Below are 22012 nucleotides of genomic sequence, written 5' to 3' on the forward strand. Positions count from 1 at the left end.
AAAAGCTTTTATATTTGCCCCTGTATGTGAGGTTTGGCTTGAAATAGAATATTTTCAAGTTCAGAACAGGTCTGGAATCTGTCTGGTCTTGAAATTCTGCCTTGTCTCATTGTTATTTGAAGATATTCAAACCAGTGAATGTCTATCCATTCCTTTTTAAGTGTGTCATAGCTTTTGAAATTTCCTGTGACAGCAGATCTCTATACTTGAGGCAGCAGTGTTCTCCCCCACTCTTTTAAACATCTTTATGTGCCCTCTGGCCCAGTTGGTCCAGAGCTTCAGGCTGGGTTGTCATCAATATGCTGATGACACCTAGCTATATCTCCTCATGGGCAGCCACACAGACTCTCCCCCAGAACCACTAGCCAGATGTTTGGAAGCTGTGGCTAGATGGCTTGAGGAGAGTTGCCTGTAACTGAACCTCTCCAAGACAGAGGTTTTATTCCTTGATAGGAATGGGTCACAGCTGATCACCATGCCCCAGGCCAGGAACTTCGGTGGGACCTTGGGTGCCTCACCGACTATGGAGCACAGGTCAAGAAGGTAGTCTGCCAGGCATTTTTTCATCTTTGGCAAGGCTACTAGTGCTCTTTCTGTCCTCCGGGCATCTCACCATGGTGATTGATGAAACGGTCACCTCCAGAATAGACTTCTGTAACTCGCTCTGTGCGGGCCTGCCCTTGTCCCTGTCCCAGAAATTGCAGCTGGTGCAGAATGCGGCTGCTAGGGTCCTCACAGGAAAATCTTGGAGGGCCCATACCCAGCTTGTGGTGAGGCAGCTTCATTGGTTGCCAGTTGTGGCCCAGATCTGTTTCAAGGTTTTGGTTTTGACCTTTAAGGCCCTTTGCAGTCTGGGACCCATGTATCTGAAGGACTGTTTGTTGCCCTATGCCCTCCACAGGGCTTTGTGTTCTGTGAGTACCAACTTGTTGGTCATCCCCAGCCCTAGGGTAGTGTGCTTGGCTTTGACCAGGTCCAGGGCATTTTCAGTCCTGGCCCCTACCTGGTGGAATGAGTTCCTGGGAGAGCTGTAGTCCCTCAAGAGCTGTTGGTTTTCCGAATGGCCTGCATGAAGGATCTCTTCCACCAGGTCTACAGTTGAGGCCAGTGCAGTGTAGGAGGAAGTTCTGGCTGGGCCCCCCTCAGGAAGTATGCCACCCTTTCTGATCATCTTAAGTGATGATTTTTTCCCCCTGTGAACTTGTCCTCCTGTTTGACTTAGACTATTTCTGCATAAGCACAGGCTTCAAATGTTGGCAGCTTTAGAGTCCCCTCCTCATGATGTCACCTGCTTCCTGAAGCTATCCAGTACCTGGGTCGCAATTTGGCCATTTCTAACTCACAATTTCAGAAATTGCCAAAACAATTTACCACCCTAAATTGCATGTCCCATCAGTGAGCAACTAGGATAAGACCATATGGAGGGGGAAAGGCAGAATTGTCTTGGCAGCTTTGTCCCGCTCTCGCACCTGACCGCCCCTTTCCATTTCCTGCTCTGAGTAAATTTTTTAGATGGCATAGTCTGTGTTTCAGTGTGACCACAAATCTACATTGTCAAAGGTGAAATAAAATCATCTTTAAACTGTCCACAGGGATGAGGTGGGGAATGAGCTGGGAAGGGGGGTGGCAGGTGTCAGGGAGCCTTCTCCCGATCATACAGTGGTCTAAGCACCTTGTTTTAAAGCCAAGTATTTAAACAAAATATCTTTTTGGGCTTCATTTCCCTGTCCAGCTTTCTAATAACTCAGGCAGGCAAAAACAGCCCCATTTGCTTTTTCTGGAGGTAGGAAATCTTGATCATACAGGGGTCTGAGCACCTTGTTTTAAAGCTAACCATTTACACGAAAAGTCTTTTTTTTTTTTTTGCTCCAGGGACCATTTTCAGCATCTCAGACATCAACCCAGACAGAAAAAAAGTCCAAAAAAAAAAGAATCCAAAAATGGCGGAGGGAATGCTATATCATTTTGGCATTTCTCCTAAATGCATCAGTATTGCGGCATTACCACTTAGCAATGCAGGAGTTCCTTAAAAAAAACAATGTTTTGGGGCTTGTGATTCATTTCAGTCCATGTGAGAACTGCTGTGATGTGATTGGTGGCTTGCTGTGATTGACAAGCCAAGGAGTGAAGCTAGAAGTTTGCCTTGTTTTCCCTCTGCCACATCAGGAGGCAAAAATCCCGCAACAGAGCAGAGGGAAAATGTGGGAGGGGTCTCCCCATGAAGGGGGCTGCAGATGTGAGATTTTCCATCCCATGTTGGCAAGCAGGAAGCACTCATGTTTTACCCCTCAGTTCGGAAATGGTCTTACGTTTTCCATGCCCCCATCAAGTTTCTATCTTTGCTGTCTCAAAACCATTATTTTCTGTTCCTCTTTATGTCCTCTGCTTACACTGCTTGCTTACCCCTCCATCCAGCTTCATCATTTTATCCATCTGTATAATATGAAGAATTTTCAACCTTTTCTTCATGGTTACCATGAGGATGATACAAATTTAAAAATAAAAAAAATTAATTGTTAAAACAGTTTCTTTATAAAGTACAATTTACTGAGCAGGTTTTAAAAAAACACACGCACACACACAGAAGCATTATAGTAGAATAACAAATTGTGCCCAGAGAAAGATGTGTATAAGGTTGTAAAAACTATAACATACTTTACAGCGACTGAAAATCTCAGAAACTGAATCCTTCTTCATGTAGATTTAGCTGTTCTTGACATACTAGTAGCATACGAAAGCCCTATGGATGAATGAAGCATTAGATTGGAAGTAATAAGGTTGTGCCTGACTTACTTCAGCATTTGTAGCAGATGTTCCAAATGTCATAAACATGAACCTCTGGGATCAGAGTGGGGAGGGGACATTAAGACAACAGATTTAGGCCCTTTTGCTTTACAAGCTAGTGTAGTCTGACAATATATAACAGTTCTCTTGTGCAGGAAACTTAATATCCTTCACTTCTTCCCAGGATATAATCTGAAACACTAACAATTTGTGTACCTGTCATTCTGAAGTTTTGTTTTGTGTTACATTGTTTTTACTTAAAAGAGAGCTGTCAACCTTAGTTAGGAAGCCAAGATAGTAGAATGTTTATTCTGATTTACTGTTTCAATTTAATTAAAACAAAATACTCCAAAACATTACTTGTCCAGTGTGGAAATCTGAAAAGCTGCATTCAGGTGGATCCCTTCCTAAATCTCTTATTCAGAAATAGAATGAGCATGATAAACTTGGAGGACAAGCATAACACCGTGGACGAATCAAGGTAGCTTTCTAATTCAACCTATTTTGAAGTATCTGGCAGTTGCTTCACATTAGGTGTTCTTCCCTAACTGTACCTATTTCCTGAATTGCTATAAAATTGCAGTAGCTAAATCCCTTTAAGTCTAGAAATGCCAGGCTTCCTGACTCATGATTCCCTGGCACCTCCAGTGCAAATGGGGAACATGGGGGTGCACCTTGGTCACTTTTGGTGTCCTCTATGTGTCACTTTCAGGTTTTAACAGAAGTGATATAAACATTTTGGAGCACCAGGCACTACCCCACATTTCCTTTTGGTAGTTTCCTGCTGTAGCCTGATAACCCTATTTGAATCAATGGCTCTGGGAGTTTGCAAATTTGAAAATGCTGTTAATTACTGTTTTAACCCCCTGGTTAAAATTTGGGAGAGGGACTACTAGTATAACAGGAAGAATTATTAAAGATGGGTAATAGTTTTTCAGTAGTCTTCTTATTTATATTAAACTAGCAAGAAAGCCCATTGCAACCAGGAATGCAATGGGCGCTAGGACCCAGGGGACACCAGGAGGTGCTTTTTTTTTCTGCTGCGTGGAGCTGTGAAAGGCTCCTACAGGGTTTTTTTTTTCTGCTGCTTGGAGCTGGGAAAGGCTCCTACAGGGTTTTGTTTTCTGCTGCTTGGATCTGCGAAAGGCTCCTACAGGGTTTTTTTTTCTGCTGCTTGGAGCTGTGAAAGGCTCCTGCAGGGTTTTTTTTTCCTGCTAGCTCTCGTGGGCGTGCCGGCTTGGAGCTCCTACAGGGTTTTTTTTTCCTGCTGCTTGGAGCTGGGAAAGGCTCCTTCAGGGTTTTGTTTTCTGCTGCTTGGATCTGCGAAAGGCTCCTACAGGGTTTTTTTTTCTGCTGCTTGGAGCTGTGAAAGGCTCCTGCAGGGTTTTTTTTTCCTGCTAGCTCTCGTGGGCGTGCCGGCTTGGAGCTCCTACAGGGGTTTTTTTTCCTGCTGCTTGGAGCTGGGAAAGGCTCCTTCAGGGTTTTGTTTTCTGCTGCTTGGATCTGCGAAAGGCTCCTACAGGGTTTTTTTTTTCTGCTGCTTGGATCTGCGAAAGGCTCCTACAGGGTTTTTTTTTCTGCTGCTTGGAGCTGTGAAAGGCTCCTACAGGGTTTTTTTTTTTCTGCTGCCTCTCGTGGGCGCGGCGGCTTGGAGCTCCTACAGGGGTTTTTTTTTCTGCTGCTTGGATCTGCGAAAGGCTCCTACAGGGTTTTTTTTTTCCTGCTGCCTCTCGTCGGCGCGGCGGCTTGGAGCTCCTACAGGGGTTTTTTTTTCTGCTGCCTCTCGTCGCGCTAGCGGCGAAAGGCTCCTCCGGGGGTGTTTCTTTTTTTTCTGCAGCTTCTCGGCGGCTGGAGTCTTGTGTTGTGTTTGCGGCGGGGGCTTCCTTGGGGCCGGCCTGACGCGGTGAGAGACGCTTCGCGCCTCTCACCACGTCAGGCCGGGAGCAACTGCGAGCCGCGCTGAGCGCGGCTCGCAGTTGCTGGGGCTGGGAATCGGAGGGACCAATCGGCAGGCGCTTCGCGCCTGCCGATTGGTCCCTCCGATTGTCTGTCGTGAGGAAGGGTCCAATTCGGACCCTTCCTCATCACGGACAGAGCCCTTCTCAAGGCCCCTTAACCATTTATTTAGTCCGTGGCGCCCGCGGCGCCACGGGCGGTGTACAGATGGCGCCCGCGGCGCCACGGGCGGTGTACAGATTAATGTGATTAATCAAAAACAAATATAACTTCCCATATATGGGCAGATATGTACAAACCTGTCCATATAAATATATAAACTGCTCACATAATTTGCAGTAATGTAGGTCTTTCTTAAAAAAGAAATTAACAGGAATCTGCATAATAAATCAGAGTCCAGTAGCACCTTTTAGACCAACAAAGAGTTATTCAGGGTGTGAGCTTTCGAGTGCAGGCACTCTTAAAGGTGCTACTGGACTCTGATTTTATTGTGCTACTTCAGACCAACACGGCTACCCATTTGAATCTATCCTGAAGGAATCTATATAGACAGGCAAAAGGCATTCAACAAATGGATATATTTAATTTCTACTATTTTTACATTTTATATGTCCAACCTAACAACAATTTGAATATACATATAAGTGAAAACTGATTTTAATCTACAGGATTGTTTTATATATTGGTTAAAGTACTGTGTGACTGTGTTAAATTTAGTCTAATTATAATTTCTTTTTTTAGAGGATGGGCTGGTTTAATGTTTGAATATGTGAGACCGCCTCAGTGTTAATTGGTGTGGGTGATCAGCTTTTTACACTGATTTCTGAATTGATTTTCAGAATAAAAAATAAGAGTGCGCTATATATGTTGAATAAATAAATTCAATAAACACTATGCAAACTAGGCACTGCCCTACAGATTTATTGTGGCAGAAGCTTGCTGATTACGACTTGCTTAATCAGGTAGTTGCAGTATATCTTGGTTCAGATGACAGAATATTGGTGGGTTGGGGGAGTAGAGGAGTAGTTATTAAAAGTAGAGTTAAAATGTAAGAGTTACAGTCCATGAAACATTCTATCCGACCTTAGAAATATATAAAGATATGCTGTTCCACGTTGTTTAGCGGCTGTATTAAAAACATTTTTAGTGCATTTGATAACAGTATGGGAAGAATTCAAATGACAGAAGCTCAGCTGATAGAGTGTTGGATCTGGTGTAATGATGGCATCCCTTGGTGAGATTATGCCAGAAGTGACATCATCATACTGTAGACGGAAATTGCATCCCCGTTCTGCCCAGGCATTTCCATCTTCCACCCAGCTGAGTGGCAGGGGCAATGAAAGCTGGGAGTGGGGAAATGCCCACCCCTAGGAGGAAGCTGGCAACCCTATAGGAGGGTTTCAAGAAATGCCTTCATAACCCCCATTTCCTGACAATCAGTCCTGAATCTAATTGCCCAGCTGGTGTTATCTACAAGAAAGAATGTCATTCTTGCTGCTTTACCCTGGGTGCTGCAGAAGGGTAGACACAGGAGAACACTTCCAGAAAGGTACCTTCACCTGTCTCTGCCCTTAGAAGTATTAAACCTCACAGTGATTTTCAGGTGTCACAGTATTGACTCTACAAACTTTCAAAGCATCTGAAAATAATTCTAGATAGTTTTTCAAATGGCAGAAAGATGTGGCTTTTCTTCTTTACTAAATGATCATTATAATTAATACACATAGTTCTTAACAGTAATTATGACTGAATGAACTTCAGCTTTTAGAGAGTTGAAGCTCCAGTGCTGCTGTATCAAAAGAGCCAAAGCTTTCCTCAACATGCATTCAGTTCCCACAAGCAATGAAAAAGAGAGGTCAAAGTTAAAGAAGAAAGGATTTCTTTACTCTGTTTGTTTAGGTTTGCTTATGGGGGATTTAATTAATGATGAAAGGTCTCAAATAGGGCAGACAGGCCATTCATTTTGTACTCTCTGGCAACCTTATTTAATTTAATATGCTGTGAAATTGTGCTGTACTTCACCAAATGCCTTGAAATTTCAGAAATTAAATCTTTGGGGAAATGAGTGAGGGAAGCAGGGAACAGCAAAATTATTTAAGATCAGAGATGTGGAAATTGCCTTCTGGAGAAGAGACACAAAATAAAAGGAATTACTATAAGACTAGATGCTACTCTGGCATTGCTATTCAGTTCCAGGGTGAAATGAGTGATGATGACATTATGTTTTTTCAAAAGTATTATTTCAATAAGAGGTCCTATGCAAAGTAAAAAAATACTAGGAAATTTTCTGTTTAGGTGGTTTTATATATGACCTTGATTTCTTTTCTAAGATCAGTTGAAAATGACACAAAGTGTTAGGTTTGGAACATTCACCATCTCTAATTTTTTCTGGGTATCATTTTACTCCCGCTGCAAATTCTTTATTCAGTATAAATAGCACAGTGTTTCCTGCAAAGAAATTACATGTAACATCCATAATATTACACTTATAAACCAATATTCCAGGGCTCCTGTCATTAGGTGTCATATCTCCTTGCGTGCATATATCAGATTTGACGTTTGATATCATAGAGCACACTTACAAATCATTGCTCTAAGATTTCTTTTCACTGGATTGATAGATAATCAGACTGATACCAACAAGCCACTCTATACTTTAATAGCCACTTAGCCAGAAATCTGCTATCCTTCTAACAGATTTTTAAATAAATTACAAAATGCAGCCACTGGGATTATCAAGGAAAAGCAAGAACTATGGGTAGGTGGTGGGAATGCTAACCATCTTTCAGCATTTTCTTACCAAAAATCTCTCTAGGGAAAATCCATGGATACCCATGACTTTTTTCCTAGCAGTTAAGAATTGATATTATTTCTCCTATGTCAATTAGGGCTGAATTTTTAGATGGGTGTGCATCCTTCACCTATTGATTCTTCCCTTTCTGCTCTTCAACTGCTTTTACCCAAGTGTAAGTCCCAGATCCATGGTTTCATTGTTAGTGTGGATTTGGAATCCTTGTTGGAAGAAAGCAACTGATGTAGGAACATCCACAGACCATTTTGATAAATTAATTTGTGAACTACTTCTTGAATAGGCATTATGATGTGTTCTTAGTGGTATTTAAACTTCACTTCTCAAAATATTTCTGGTAGAATAAATTCTGATTTGCAGATATTTAAACAACATAAATAAGGAATCTGGTGTGTGGTCATCCTAATTCTTGGAACTTTAGAACACTTAAAATGAACTATATAATTATATTCAAACCATGGAACACATCTCTATAAGACTCAATACAGTTCTTCTTCCCAACTTTGTTCTATGTTTGTGCACATAGGCATATGAGGATGGTACACAGGGTGGTGAGATCTGTTTTAGCTTATAAATGTGAAGTCCCAGGAACATACCCCCTCCACACAGAAAAATTCAGAAAATAAACATGTTTCCCTGCCTCTCTGTATTTTGCATCTTGACAATACTTGAACTTCTTATCGTGGATGCTTTAGGTTGAGCCTGCATTGAGCAGGGGATCAGACTAAACTGTCTGCATGCCCCTTTCCAACTCTATGATTCTGTGATTCATGAGGGTAGCATGCAGGGTCCTCAATGATTTTCAGCCGTTTCATCCCTCACGTTGTCTTTCTGACCTGACTTGTGGTTGACTTTTTCATCTCTCCCTCAAACCACTGTGACACATATACCCACAGATTGGTTAAAAAGTAGTTTATTGCCCTACCTTGCAGAAGAAGGAGGCAAGGCAGAAACTGTGCCAAAACCTCAGAAAAAAATAGAGAGTTTCATTGAGAACTTAGCTCTCTTGAACCAGAGCAAAGAATTAAGGGACATGTACTGAGATAACACAGAGTGCATCGGCTTGCAGTTTTGTCTCAAGTATTGGATATATTTGCAATTATACTTGTAAGAAACTAAGGCACTCATAAATTTTAAATTCCATGAATCTGTCAAATATTGCAATTTTATATACTAAGCAAACAGTGCATTTTATGTTGTTGAAACAGTGCTCTAGTATAGTTTTGACAAAACAGTAAGCATTGCATACATTGCATTCCCCCTCCCCCCGAAAACCTATAATAACCACAAAATAGGCTTTTCCCTGTGTCTTCAAAGTTTCTAGAAATTGTACATCTCTACCTTAGGTACATTGATTATTTTCCTTCTTTTGGTTGATTTATGTTAGCTCTGCGGTTCCTGTAATTTGGCGAAAGGGGTATGGGAGGTTTGCATTCAGTACTCCATAAATATGAAATTCACTTTGAATAGCTCCTACTCCCCTATGCCGAGGAATAGGTACCAGAGACTGGCCCTTGGGGGATGCTTGACAGTCACTCTTTCTCAGACCAACCTACTTTCAAGGGTTGGGTGAGGATAAAATGGAAGAGGAGAGAGAGAACTACATACATTGCCCTTAACTCCTTGGAAGAAGAATGGTATCCCAATGTAACCAGTCGTAAATGGCACAATGCATATCCATGACCCTGAGGACAGTGGCCACTCAGGGCTCCATTGAACCCTATGAGGGTGGCCCAAGTGCTTTACTAAGCCGTAAAATTTCATATGTAAGACTGAATAAAATATGTGTGATATACAATAAATCTGATCTCAGATCAGGGATGCGTTGTGACAATGTGCAGAGATTGCAACATAATTGCTTTTTTATTCAGTTATAGGTGCCCAGCGCAGGAGAAGCCCCAGTGCACTTGCCACTGAAGTATTTGAGTCACATTTGGGAAGTCACATTTTACAGGTAAAAACAATGGCTTTACAAAGCAAAAACAAAAACAAAAAAAGTTCAGCATACTTAGTAGTAACCAGATCTGAGATTCCTGTCAGTTATTTGGATACTGTGTTTTCTTATCACATCGTGTATGATGACATTTTTCACAAACCCGTTTCTTTTCTTTTTAGAAAGCGATGGTTGAAAGAGTGTTAATGAGAGAGGGAGGGCAAGTATTATTTGTGCTGTAATAATGTAGACCTCACACAATCTAGTTGCATTGCACTATACCTTAGCTGTTGGCTCTCCAAATGACTGTGCGTGTTTGTATAATTGCCTATTTTGTGAACAGATTTTGTGTTTTGGTGGGGGTTTTTTTTGTCTTGTTCACATGTTGGTTTTAATTTTCCCCTCCTACTTTAAATAAGTGATCGCCCTGATTTCTCTCTTACTACTGTTTTAATTGTCACTTGGATATGATACTTATATTCCTCTTGAAAACAGCATGTCTCCCAGAATTTAGACACACTAGATACTCAGTGTGGTGTTGTCCCAGATTTTGTGACAGTGTATGGTGGTTGCTGGCAAATGTCAAAGCATCCTGCATGTGCTTCTGTTTTGTTATGACATAGAATTCCAAATATATATCGAAAATAGTATGATCAAAATTATGAGTTTATAGAAGATATGCAATAGGAGTTTTTCAAAATCTACCTTCATATGATGATATATTAACACTGAAATGCAATGTAGGCTTGCTTAATCTGTTCATTTTTCATTTTTAACATTATTTGAATTTTTAAAAATATTCTACTTGAAGTAGATTTCTGTCTTCCCTTGTAAATTCCATTATCAAGTCTGGGAAGCCACTGGACTCCAAACTTTTTAAACTGCTAAATATTTTGTGTCAGATAATTTATATAGTATTCTGATTTATAACAACCATTATTTTAATACTGAATACTGGTGAGATATGGCTTCCCATAAGGTAGTGTATTTTTCAAATTTCTCCTGTTAATGTTTTTCAAAAGTACAATGAGAAAGTTTCAAAGTAATATATTAAAAAGGTAGAATGATCTAATAATTGGATGCAAACTACTAATGAGAAGATATTAAAAATTCTACATGTTTCTTTACTACCGATTGTTTGAGATACAGAAAGCATCACAAAAATGTCAGCTGTAAATCCTGAAAAACAAGCCCCTTTGTATACTACAAGGAATGATCCTGTAGCATCTTAAAGACCAAGAAATGTTTTTGAATAAACATTTGAACTTCTGAGTTATAAGGAGACAGGATTTCTCTGTACTCAAGTTTACTGCAATGCAATATACCTGTTTACTGCAATGCAAAACTTATGCTCCAATGAATTTCTTAGTCTTTAAAGTGTCATAGAATTGTTATTTTATTACAAAGAACTAGTGTGGTTACCCATCAGGGATTCTGTATGCCACTATACATATCTCTATGGCATGAAGCCTTGCTGAAGTCTCTTCCCTCTCCAAACATCACTTTCCCCAGGCATCATTCCCAAATTTCCAGGAAATTTCCAAGCTGGAACTGGAATACTCTTAAGTAGGAGTAGAGCAGGCAAATTCCATTTGTCATCCAGTCTGAGGAATTCTCAGTATGATTATCATGCAAAGAATATTACATATAGAATTTATAATTATTCCAGAATAGCTTTGAAAATAGGTAGGATGGAGACAGTTGGGACAATTTCCTGTTTTCTCTACATCGTTATCTCCTCCCTATCAGTGAGTGCTTGAATACTCCTGCACAGTACCTTTGAATACACAGGGAAATATAAAAGAGTTGAGTTTGGTTTTTTAGCTTATCAGATGTTTGGTATATCAAATATTTGTTTTAATTCCAAGTTTTGCAATCAAATAGGATAAAGTCTGTACATGAGAACTGCATCAGTTTTTGTTTGTTTGTTTTGCTAAAGACCAATCATCTTCAAGTATCTATGTACAGGCAAAATCCATTATTTTGTTTTGTTCCCATAATCCTGTCATTTCTTGCAAATGCAATATCTGCAGTATCTGACATTACAGTAAGTTACAAAACATGTGATTACCTTGATTTACATTCATTGTTTCTATCTAAGTGCATGAGGATTCTGGCAAATTCAATGTGACACTTTTGTTCATGTGCTGGTGCATTCATTTTCTGGATGGACAGGAAAAAAATCAAAGGAATATAAATATTGTGTTTACAGTAAGCAAAGTAGAAAAACACATGCAGAAATTCCAAAATGAGTGTTGGAGAACTTGTAATTGTGAAGGGGGACACAACTGGAGAGCAACCTAGAGTAAAGTAGAAACCACAGAAAAGGAAGAATCCAATCATTGAATGGCAAGGCACTGGGCTGGATTTGTTCCCACTCCTGACCAGCTTAATTAATGATTCTGCAGCTGTCCCTAGTACAAAATGAAAGATTTACCCAGCAGACTGGCTTTTGTGAGCAGATACTTCCACCTGCCCATAGATACATGACCTCAGATGTGTTGAGTGTGTATCACATGCTTTTTCAGAACTCATGCTTTATTTTCCCTGCATATTATTTCACGCATGAACTGTTAGGTTCTTGGTGGCATGCAGTAGCCTGCCATAATGGCATTACATACTTTGGCGAAGAGATCTTTCATGTGTAGGCCCCGGGCCTGTAGCATAGTGGATCTATCTCACATTTTGGGAGGAGCAGGGTTCTCATAATACTTTCACTGAATGCCATTCTTAGATTAATATTTGATTTATTATTTCTTTATCATGCTAATATTCAGGAATTAAGATATTCTTATTAGTTATATTAAGAATTTACTAGCCTCCATTAGATTAATCTACTTGAATAAAGCAGCACTTAAATCTAGATTTTGGACCAACAGCTCAGAAACATTACAAGAAAGCAAACTTCTTGCATAAATCTTTGTTGGTCTTAAAGGTGCTATTTTTATTTTACTATTTCGTAGAACTGAAAAATATAGTAGAAATATTATTAGGAATGACTTCTGCAGAGCCATGACCTGTTAATTAACTGAAATCCATGCTAGTCATTTCAAATGTTTTACTTATGGGCACCAGGAAACCCAAAAATATGTTTCTTGGTGCCCGAAGCATCTTTTTCTTCAAACTTTTTTCAGTTGGTCTAGACTTGTCTTCTACTATGTCCCCCCCCCCATTGGCTGGAATTCCCTGGCTATATATGGGGAGAAATATGCTCCGTTTATTCTCCTTTCCACCCCCAGTTATTTGCATTAAAATTGCCTCTTTTACTGGATTAGTTTATATGAATCTGGGTTTAAATGTCAGTATGGAGACAGGCAACCTTCATGGGACATTTCTACTTCTTGCCAGCTTCATAGCTACTAAGATAGTGATTGACCCATCTCTTTTATATAATCAAGAATGACCACAAAAATTAGGATTAAATATAGGGAAAAGTAAAAATTAGATAATATATTTGCATATGCAAATTAGCTTAATTGATCCTGCTTGCCTCTACAGGGATTTTTCATTACAAACTGGAGTGCTACATTGTTCAGCTCATATTGAGTAATTTAGTAACTAATGAGACCAGTTTGCACTAATTTGCATATGATAAATGAGCTTAATTGCAGTAAATAACTTGGAGGCATAATTACTTAATTTTCCTGTGTTGCACGGCTTTTAAGTTCACGTATGAACAACTTAGGATAATTCTGCATATTTAAATGTTGCTTTTCAGATTTCTTAAACTAAAAGGCATACCTTAGAATTCTATACTGTAAAACAATTGAGAGTGAAATGTACAGTATTGCCATTTAAAACAGGTATTGTGAAGAGTCGGCTTGTTTATATATTAAAACATCATAAGCATGCCAATAAGTATATACCTGGCAAAAGTTCAGATGTCATTAAAGCTAAGGTGTTACCAATGTTGATAACAAGTTCTTATCAAGATGATTGTTCAGTTCATATGATTGTGGGGAAGAGAGGTACGTTTTCAGAAACAAAATTGGTTTGAAACTATAAAATAAGCTGTGTAGACATTTACAATCTTATCAGTACTGTTTGATCATCTTATTGTGAAGCAGTCATAATAAACAGCACATAGTGTGAGGTTTCTCTGTTGTAGAAGAGGCAATCATAACATAACCAAGGAGAATGGCAGTGCATTTTCACTGTGTAGGAAAATGTAGGCAATAGCAGTAGCAGACAATAGCTATTGCTGCTTATATAAGGAAAAGCCTAATTGGGTAGTTTGCTGAGAGATCTGTGATTGAATTTTTCTTTCTTTTTTTTTTACACTTTGTAAACAGAAGCTTTGGGAGCCTCAATTCATCCTAGAAACATAGTATGTGAAGGGAAGAGAATTTTAACCCATTTCGGCCATTCTATTGTCCTGACATGAAACAGATACCAAAGAACTTCTATTTACCCTGCTGTCAAGAATGCAGAGGGACCCCCAAACTTAGGAGCCTAACTGTGAAATGCCAAGCATCACGCCTAGTTACTCATGATAGGTCTTTCTACTATGTTCATGCTATTTGTTGACATTTAAGGTTTGAGGGTGTTGTTGTTGTTGTTGTTTCTTTAAGCCTACAGCATCAAGTATTCCCTTATTGTCTCATACCCAAGTATAAACCAAGTCCAGCCATGCTTACCTGCAGAGGTCAAATGTGGCGGGGCATACTCACAGGACAGTATGGCTGTAAACTATATTTAATTTGTGTGTGTCGTCATACATTCTGAAATTTTCTCCCTCCCCTCCTCAAACCCCATCCTCTACAGGCTCCACTCCCCAAAATATCCAGATAGTTCTCAACCCAAAGCTGGCAGCCCTGGGAAAATAAGTGCTACTTTTATACTTAAAGGCTGCAGATCTGGGAAACTAGGGAAATATTCTTTTATGTTGCTTATAGGCAGCCACCCATTCACAGAAAAATGATCGTTTAGCTAAAGTCTAAGAAGCCTGTAGGTTGGAGTTCTTAATTTTATGGTGTAATCCTAAACAGAGTTATACCATTCCAAGTCTACTGGAATTAAGATAGCCTACTCTGGGTTGTAAAATTCCTGTAGATTTTGGGGGCAGAACCTAGGTAGGCCACGGACTGGGGATGAAAAGGAACTCCACGCTCCAAAACAGCCTTTTTCTCCAAATGGACTGCTCTCTGTCATCCAAAGACCGCTGGCAATTCTGAGAGATATCCTTGGCCCCACATGGAGAATGTTTACTCTAACTGGTCAGTGTGTTTCCAAGGGTGTATTTATACTGATATTTGCTCTGCAAGAGCCCTTCTATGTATTACCCTACTTTTTCAACACTGACTTTTTGAGGCAAACACAGCTTATAAAAAAATTATAAAAGAAATAGTTCAGTCCAGTTTGTCTGCACTGGATCTAGTAAGAAACATTTCAAAGACCCCTGCCCCCAAGATGTAGTATCCTTGCAGTAGCTATCCAGGATAGATATATTAAGTGGAGGCTGTAGAGGTTTTTTTGTCCCCCTCCAAAAGAAGCAAGTATCAAATTGTTTTGCAATTGAAGCTTGAAGCAATGCACTTAAACCTACATTTTATAGAGCAACTATGGTACGTGTACTTTCGTTTAATAAAGAAATATTTGATCTGAGCAGGATACTGAATACCATAGTGTGTCATTTCATTCCTGAGAAAGTATTTGAAGAAAATGACATATCTCAGCACTGTTTGTTGACCATTTTGTTGTCACCTGCTGAGTGTTGTCATTTCCATAGCCAGTGGGCTGTATTGAATCAAACACAAGCAATAGGTCATTAACAGAAATGGGGGAATTTCTGCAGCTTGTAGAGGTTGAAGAGGGATTGTTTTATCCCTTGCTACATCAACAAAACTGTGTTTAATGGAGACTGTATTCAGCTGTGATTTGAGGCTCTAAGCTTTATTTTCAGCTGATGTAAAATGACTTTAAATATAGATAGCATAAAATAGTAGATTGTTTCCTCAAAAGTGGAGTCTTGTATTTGATATAGATCACAAAATCCAGGCCAGGATGATTAAAATACCTGAGTACTCAGTGCTCTGCTTCCTTGTAAGATTAATTTTAAGTGGATAAAAAAAACCTTTTAAAACCTTTGGAGTTTTATAATAAAATCCTTTGATTTCAGTGTATGAGAATATACTGTTAAAACACCATTTACATGTAGTCTTGTCACTCTGCCAGGACCTTCCCTGCCATCTTTGATACAGAACGTGAACTGGAAGCTCTGTGGCTGTCATGGGAGGTGATGTTTGATGGCTTCAGATGGTTCTCTTTAACCAAAGTGCACAAGTTGCTGGAGTCAGTGAGGGCAACCAGTTGCCATCTGGACCCCTGTCTGTTGTGGCTGCTCAAATTGGGCGATCGATGGATAGGAGGCTCTTTGAGGGATATTATCAACTCTCTCTGACATTGGGAAAGTTCCCCAAAGGGCTTAAGGAGGCAGTGGTTCACCCTCTCCTGAAAAAATCATCACTGGATCTGCAGGACCCCGCCAATTACCACCTGATCTTGCATCTCGTGTTTCTGGACAAGGAAGCTGAGAGGGCTGTTGCGGACTAGTTCTTGACTTTCTTGGAAGAAACCTTGACCCATACCAATTGGGCTTCTGTCCTGGCCATGGGGTGGAGACTGCACAGGTCACCTTGGTGCATGATCCCAGCGCCAGCTGGATCACGGTGGTTCGGCTATCCTAGTACTTCTTGATCTGTCAGCTACATTTGATGTGGTCAGCCATGAGATGTTAACCCACTGCATCGCTGGGATAGGGATTAGGGGGACAGCCTTACAGTGGCTGGTCTCTTTCCTCCAGCACCAGACACAGAAGGTGGCAGTGGTAGATTTGTCCCAGCCCCTTTGTGCTCACCTGTGGGGTGCTGCATGGGGCAATACTTGTCCTCCATGCTTTTCAACCTCTATATGCACCCTCTAGCCGAGCAGGTACAGGGCTTTGGGTTGGGTTGTCATCAGTACGCTTATGACACCCAGCTCTATCTCCTGGTGGATGGCTGGCCAGACTCCCCCCTCCCTAGGAACATTCACCAGTTGTTTGGAAGTAGGGTCTGGATGGCTCAGGCAGAGTTGCCTGAAACTCAACCCCTCCAAGATAGAGGTCCTGTGGCTGGGTAGGAAGTGGACAGGTTCAGGAAGCTCGCTTCCCCTGCCTGGATGGGATGCAGCTGACGGCTGTGCCTGCAGCCAGGAATTTGCGGGTGATCTTTGATGTTTCCTTATCTATGGAGGCTCAGATCATGAATGTAGCCCAAACAGCATTTTACCATCTTTGCCAAGGTAGGCTTCTAGTGCCCTACCTGTCCCTTAAATATTTGGCCACAGTGATCCATGCAACAGTCATTTCCAGATTAGACTTCTGGACTCTCTCTACATAGGCCTTCCCCTCTCTCTGACTTGGAAATTGCAGTTGGTACAAAATGCAGCTGCTAGGGTCCTCACAAAATCATCTTGGAAGGCACATGTCCAGCCTATGCTGAGGCAGCTGCATTGGCTACCATTTGGCTTCTGGATCAGGTTCAAGGTTTTGGTTCTTACCTTTGAGGCTATCAAAGGCTTATCTGAGGGACTGTTTGTCTCCTTGTGCCCCCTGCAGTACTTTCTGCTCTGTGGGTATGAATTTGCTGGTGGTCCCTGGCCCCTGGGAGGTTCGACTGGCCTTGACCAGGGCCAGGACCAGTCCTTGCCCTGATCTGGTGGAATGAGCTCCCAGAAGAGCTGAGGGCCCTGAAGGAGCTGTCAACGTTCTGCGGGGCCTGTAAGATGCAACTCTTCCGCCAAGCATTTGGTTGAGGAAATACCAGGAAGATCGGGTCCCTCCCTATTTAGGCCCTTGTAGAGGTACTACCTTTGATAACTGTGCATATATTCTTCTCCTGATGATGGTGGTGGCTACTGGGGATTGATTGGATGATGGGGCAGGTTTTGTTAGACTGTTTCCCACCATCAAGCTTTATTGTCGTTTCTTGTGTAGGGGGTTATATTATATTTTTTATTATATTGTACTGCACTTTTTACTCTTATTGTAAACTGCCATGAGCCTGATTGGCATCGGGAGTGAAGGGAATAAATCCAAATATCATCATCGTCGTCGTCGTCGTCGTCATCATCATCACACAAATGACGAATGTAACCAGTTCATTTCCTTTATAAATACAGTTTTTAGATATTATTTGACAGTGGTGTCCAGTTTTTAGGTATTTGAGTTGCTTTAAGCTTTTGGCACATAGAGCAATGTTTTAGTTCATTTCACATTTGCTGTCTGACCACTTGAACACATATAGACATTAAAAACCACGTCTAAGGTTATTTTATTGTGCCAGTATATTGTATATACAGTATATTTATGCAATCTGCATGCAGAATAACGAAGCGGAGTTAACCCAGCAACATTTTGTGATACTTCAGCATGGATTGTGAGCTTTAGCCCTGAATATATTTTTCTGAATGCCAGTTGTGGGCATCTACATATTAAAGAATGGCTACTGGCCCTCTGCTAGGATCTAGAAATCCTGAGCATTAGAACTTCTTTCTGCCATGGTTGGATTGTCTCAGCTGTACAGCCTGAGTAAAGGCAAGTTTATAAGTATAGCAATGTTGTCATGCCTGTACTTGAAGAAAGTACAAGCATGTTTATTTTTCCAGCATGCAGATGATTTATGAGAATAGAGAATTGCTTTCTACACTGAGTAAACAACAGCTATTCTTTTTTGTGGCTGTGTTTCCTCGCAGACTTTCTTATTTAATGCACATAAATGGCAATAGCATTTGAAAAGTCACCTCCGTCCTGCTCCTGTAATACCAGCAGAGAAGAAGCAGAGGTCTGGTGAGATACTACAAAGGACATTTGACTGCCATCCTTCTCCTCCTTCTCCTGGTAGCTCTGGTAATACAAAACATATGATCTACACACACACACACACACACATATCTGTAATCCGCTCCTGTGGAGTGGATTAAATAAAGGAGTAAGGGCAAGTTGGGAGGAGTTAGGGCGAGCTCTGTCCGGGATAAAAACTCGGAGGGGCGAATCAGGAGCCACGAAGCGCCTCCTGATTCACCCTTCCTAGTGTCAATCCTGGACCAAGGAGGCAATGGGGAGGCGCGCTTCGCTTGCCTCCTTGGCCACCATACACTGTGTGTCGATGCGGGGAAAGGAGCAGGGACTCCGCATCTTTGACGCGGCAGCCCTGCTCCTTTCCAGCTGCACACCCTCCCAACTGGAAACGAGCAGGTGCTCCGCCTTCTCCCGGCCGCTGGAGTGGTCTTGCCGCGTCTCAGACGTGGCGAGGCCACTCCACCTGCCAGGAGAAGGCTAAACATCCCTGCTGGGGGGGGGGCCGCCACCTTCTCCCAGATGCTGGGGCCCCAGCAGCCGGGAGAAGGCTGAAGATCCTTGGTGGAGGGGAGGGGCAGCGCCGCCATCTCCCAGGCGCTGAAGCAGCCTTGCCGCCTTGCAAACACGGCAAACCCGCTCCGAAGGCCGGGAGAAGGTGAGCCCGCTCCAGCGGCTGGGAGAAGACTCCAGCTCGCTGCCACTGGGGAGGCCCCCCCACCTTCTCCCAGCCACCAGGAGAAGCATCACCATGGCTGCTGCTGGGGGGGGGACCACGGCTCTAGCACCCGCTGTATTAAAACTACAGCGGGCTTTATTTCTAGTATATATATAAATTCAGTTTCTATGCTGCCTCTTCCTTATTGGTCTTGAGGCAGTTTACAACATATAGCGTAGTGTTATAACTCAGTAGTGTTATAACCTTTTAAGTCCACTGAAGTCAATAGGTTTAAGAAGTGGTGTAACTTTGTTTAGGATTGTACTCGGAATCCTACCTCTATCTTAGCAAAGTTTCAAACCTTCCAGCTTATGAAACCTTCCCATTCCCCCAGACTCTTCATAAAAGGAAGGCTGTTTGGCTGGAGGAAGGATCCTTTCAAGATGATTAGATCCACCCCATTATTATCTGCTACTTACCCCTCACTTAATGGAATATATTTACAGGGCATAGTAGAGTGGCACAAAGTCATCTGCATTGTGTTACTAAATTTTAACAGGGAAGAAAGGAGACAGAGGACTGCTATTTCACTGACAGCTGTACACCCCCCAGAATCATTCTAGAGTAAGGTGATCAGTTTGTCCCACTTTTGGAGGGACATCTGTGGGTACCTGGCAAATTGTACTTATGTTGAAATTAAAAAATATATATTACAATACTATTTTTGCGTTCTATGAAACTTTTTGTTGCTCCATATAGACCAAATTTTTAATCAAGTACCCCCCCCCCGGTCAATGATTTCCCACTTTACCAATGTTAAAATCTGGTCACCTTATTCTAGAGAAGAAGCCTCCAGTAAGGTTAGTTTCAGACAGATTCCAAAACTCTGTCTCTGCCAACTTCATATTGAAACCTGTAGAGTGCAAGCAATGGAGCAGCTGTTTGATGGGCTCTTAATAGCTCTTCAAGTAAGAAAAAGACTTGGTGGCTTATTATTAACTATTTCTGAATTTTATTTAACTATTTTCAAATATACAAAATCTGTATACGTGAATAGAATAATTTGTGAGATTTGCTTCTCAATGACCTTTTCTGTACTAGGAATTTGACCCAACACATCGCTTGTCCGGTCACAGGGCTAATTCCTGCTTTCTGGAGACATCAGCACCAGTCTGGGGCAGTCCTGGGCCTGATGTGACTCAGGCTCTCAGTTGGCCTTCAGCAAGGGAATGGGGCGTTCCCTTTTTTGCCATGGGCCTCAATCATAGAATCATAGAATAATAGAGTTGGAAGGGATCTCCTGGATCATCTAGTCCAACCCGGTCCCAAGGAAACTCGCCCGGCCTCGACCAGGGCCAGGGCCTTTTCGGTCCTGGCCCCAACCTGGTGGAATGAGCTCCCGGAAGAGCTGCAGGCCCTGCAGGAATTGTCATCATTCCGCAGGGCCTGCAAGACGGAGCTCTTCTGCCAGGCTTTCGGTTGAGGCCCGGCAGCAAGAGGATCTAGCCCCCCCTCACAAATGTGATGGTTGCATCTGTCATCTGCCCCCTCCCTTTCCCTTCTTAGTGGGTGTGGAATTGGGTTAGCTATATTGAATTTTCCTGCCATTCTTGTTTTAACTTTTGTATTAATTGTATTATGTTTTATTGTGCTTTTATTGTTTTAGGGGATTGGTTTTTATGTGACCTGCCTCGAGCCTCCGAGGGGAGGCGGGATATAAATTTAATAATAATAATAATAATAATAATAATAATAATAATAATAATAATAATAATAATAACAACAACAACAATAACAACAACAACAATAACAACAACAACAACAACAACCCCCTGCACTATGCAGGACACTCGCAACCCTATTGCTCATCCACTGTAACCTGTCACCCCGTTTGAACCATCAAATGGCTATCCAGGCTCTGTTTAAAAATTTCCAAAGGTGGAGAACCCACCTCCTCCTGAGGAATCCTGTTCCACTGAGAAAATACTTTAACTCTCAGGAACTTCTTCCGGATGTTTAGACAGAATTTATTTTGAATTAATTTCATCTTATTGGTTCTTGTCCATCCCTCTGTGGTAAGAGAGAACAACTCTGTTCCATCCTAGATGGCAGCCTTTTAAATGCATGACAATGGTTATCAGATCCCTTCTCAGTCGTCTCCTCTTCAGGCTAAACAGACCAAGCTCCCCCCACCCTTTCCTCATACATCTTGGTCTTCAAACCCCTCATCATCTTTGTTGCCTTCCTCTGGACACACTCCAGTTTGTCTGCATCCCTCTTCAACTGTGGTGACCAAAACTGAACACAGTAGGCTGAACCAGAGCAGAGTAAGCACTACCATCACCTCCCACAATCTGGACATGATACACCATTTGATACAGCCTAAACTTCCATTTGCCTTTTTAGCCACTGAGTCACACTGCTGACTCATATTCAATAAGACTCCTAGATCCTTTTTGCACATACTAATACCAAGATAAGTCCCCATCCTATATTTGTGTTTTTCCTACCTAAATGTAGATCTTTACATTTGTCCCTATTGAATTTCATTTTATTCAGTTTAGCCCACTTCTCAAGCCTATCAAGATCATCTTGTATTCTGATTCTGTCTTCTGCCTCATCGGGGTGCATGTCAGGCCAGGGCCATCTAGAAGGTGAAATCTCCAATATTCCTGGTCTGGCTTCTTCCCACCCTTGCCTACAATGCTGTGTTCCTAAAAATAAAAATAAATATTCCAGGTGACTCCACTTTACTGTGTTGCTACGTTCTTAATTTTTTAAAAATAACAAGGCCCGTGGTGCCTGGCTGTCTTATGCGGGAGCACATATCTAGGGCAGATGGGGTCCAACAGGCTAAATGTTCCCACATGAAGTGCCAGGAAGAGGTTGTGCAACCTGCCCCCAACACAAAATACACTCAGCAGCACAGCACAATGCCCCTTATGGTAAGGGTCAATGAGTCTGGGATAGAGAAGCTGTTTACTATGAAAGGTCAGAATTTTCATTACCCTACTCCTATTGCAGAGCCTCTTGTGG

General features: G+C 41.6%; 1 protein-coding gene across 13 annotated transcripts in view; it reads left to right on the top strand.

Moving 5' to 3' along the window:
• NPAS3 (neuronal PAS domain protein 3) overlaps nt 1-22012 on the top strand; it is an 885376-nt gene that overhangs the window by 423958 nt on the left and 439406 nt on the right. For all 13 annotated transcript variants that reach the window (XM_077323058.1, XM_077323057.1, XM_077323059.1 and 10 more), the window contains one exon: nt 9421-9503. In XM_077323058.1, coding sequence (XP_077179173.1) covers nt 9421-9503 — 83 coding nt within the window. The remainder of the gene's footprint in view (nt 1-9420; nt 9504-22012) is intronic.

The sequence above is a fragment of the Paroedura picta genome, chromosome 2, assembly GCF_049243985.1.
Source record: "Paroedura picta isolate Pp20150507F chromosome 2, Ppicta_v3.0, whole genome shotgun sequence".
NCBI lineage: Eukaryota > Metazoa > Chordata > Lepidosauria > Squamata > Gekkonidae > Paroedura > Paroedura picta.